The 1,830-nt window shown below is 43.4% G+C and overlaps 1 protein-coding gene across 1 annotated transcript; it reads right to left on the bottom strand.

Moving 5' to 3' along the window:
- Window positions 1–591: 591 nt before the first annotated feature.
- On the bottom strand, window positions 592–1,578 carry LOC124861178 (trace amine-associated receptor 13c-like). The gene has a single exon (XM_047354701.1). The coding sequence runs from the start codon at window positions 1,576–1,578 to the stop codon at window positions 592–594; it is 987 nt and encodes a 328-aa protein (XP_047210657.1).
- Window positions 1,579–1,830: the final 252 nt, after the last annotated feature.

The raw sequence follows: 1,830 nt of genomic DNA, 5'->3' as shown, positions 1-1,830 counted from the left end.
TGAAAAATGGAACAAATTTGTATTTCATTAAGAGAAAAAAAACGTGTGTGAAAAACAAAGAGGAGAAACAGCCACAACCATCATAATAAAATAGGTTTGTGTGTGGGTCTGTGTTAAAAATCTTCACATAGTGCAAAAAGGCCAACTAAGTTTTTTCTTAGATAGAAAAAGCAAATGAGTTGTTATTATATTACACTTCTATAAAACACTGACAAGATTTATACTTACTGTTGTACTTTGTGTAAGAAGGAATAAGGCTTTTGTGATTAAATTAGTAGATTTATGATTTTGGATGGTATTAAGGCCAATCACATTATGCATGTACAGGTTTTTACTCTATAAAGTATACATGAACAGGTCAAAACTGCCTGATTAAAGGCTCTGTGTCATAATAGTTTTCCTTCTAGAAATGTTCCCCTTTTGTTATGTTTGTTCATGTGAGATTCATTAAAAACATGGCAACTACAGAAACCTCTGCTGCTTGTTTAACTTAATGCACATGAAGTCTGATCACACAGTATAAAATGTGAGCATCTTTAAAGTCTTTGCCACTGAGAAAAGATCACACATCTGATCTGTGGTCAGCTCTACCTACAGCATCTTCATGTCGCAGGAGTCAGGCTGCAGTATTTTTAGGGTTAGGATAAGTTTGATAGCTTTTCTGAACCAGGGGTAGAACAAAACATAAATGATAGGATTCATACTAGAGTTCAGCAACATAATCCAAGTCAGAGCAGAAAAGTAGGACAAGCTGCTGGATGTGTCCTTTCCCTCCAAGGAAGGATAAAAATAAGGAGAATAACACATTATAAACACAGCAATTACAATGGCGAGGCTCCTGGCTGCCTTCCACTCAGATCTTGTAACAGCTTGAGCTGATTTTACAGCTGTAGCCGCTGTCTGTGAACGGATGAGACGCACCTGGGAGAGAGCAGCCAGAAGCACTCTGAAATAAAGATAAACCATCACAGTACATGGTGCTATGAAGGTGAAAAAGAGATCAACAGTTCCTGAAACTCGGCTTACGATTACAACACACTCCCCGTGACAGGTGCTGAACCTATCTGGCTGGCCTAAATGTTCCATCAGGATCAATCCGTTGTAGAGCAGCGAACAGACCCAACAGAGAGAAACACAGATCTTCACATTAATCATTGTGATCCTCGTGGGGTAAAGGAGTGGGTCACAGATGGCCACATAGCGATCTACAGATATAAGCACCATGTGGCCCAAAGAGGCAGAGATCAGACAGTAAAAGACATAAGGAGTCAGAGCACACATCAGCCTCCCCAGCAGCCAGCATGTCTCCAAGTACCGCAGCCCCTCGATGGGCATCACCAGCAGCCCCACCGCCAGGTCAGACACAGCCAGAGACAGGAGCAGGGAGTTGGTTGGGTTGTGCAGCTGCCTGAAGTGGGAGATGGAGATGATGACGAGCAGGTTGAGCATTACAGTGAGCAGGGAGATGAGAGTCAGCAATGTGTGAAACAGAACGGTCTCAGAGAGGGGCAGCAGCAGCCTCCTGCAGGAGGAGTTATGGTTAGGAAAGCACAGAGAGGAGTTCTTACTGCCGTCCATCAGGGAGGTGAAGACGAGACATGACCCTTCATTAAGATGCCTTATTTATCATCCTTAAAATACGCCCTTCTGTCTGACGACTAACCTGAAGACTGATGCAACCTTTCTTCACCATTTCACCCTTTTTGAGATTAGATTTAGTCAGTCAGTCACTTTCTACCGCTTATTCCATAATGGGTCGCAGGGAAGCTGGGGCCTATCTCCAACAGTCTATGGGCGAGAAGCGGGGTACACCCTGGACAGGTCGCCAGT

The sequence above is a fragment of the Girardinichthys multiradiatus genome, chromosome 24 (genome assembly GCF_021462225.1).
Source record: "Girardinichthys multiradiatus isolate DD_20200921_A chromosome 24, DD_fGirMul_XY1, whole genome shotgun sequence".
NCBI lineage: Eukaryota > Metazoa > Chordata > Actinopteri > Cyprinodontiformes > Goodeidae > Girardinichthys > Girardinichthys multiradiatus.
This window is presented reverse-complemented; position numbering and strand designations above follow the sequence as displayed.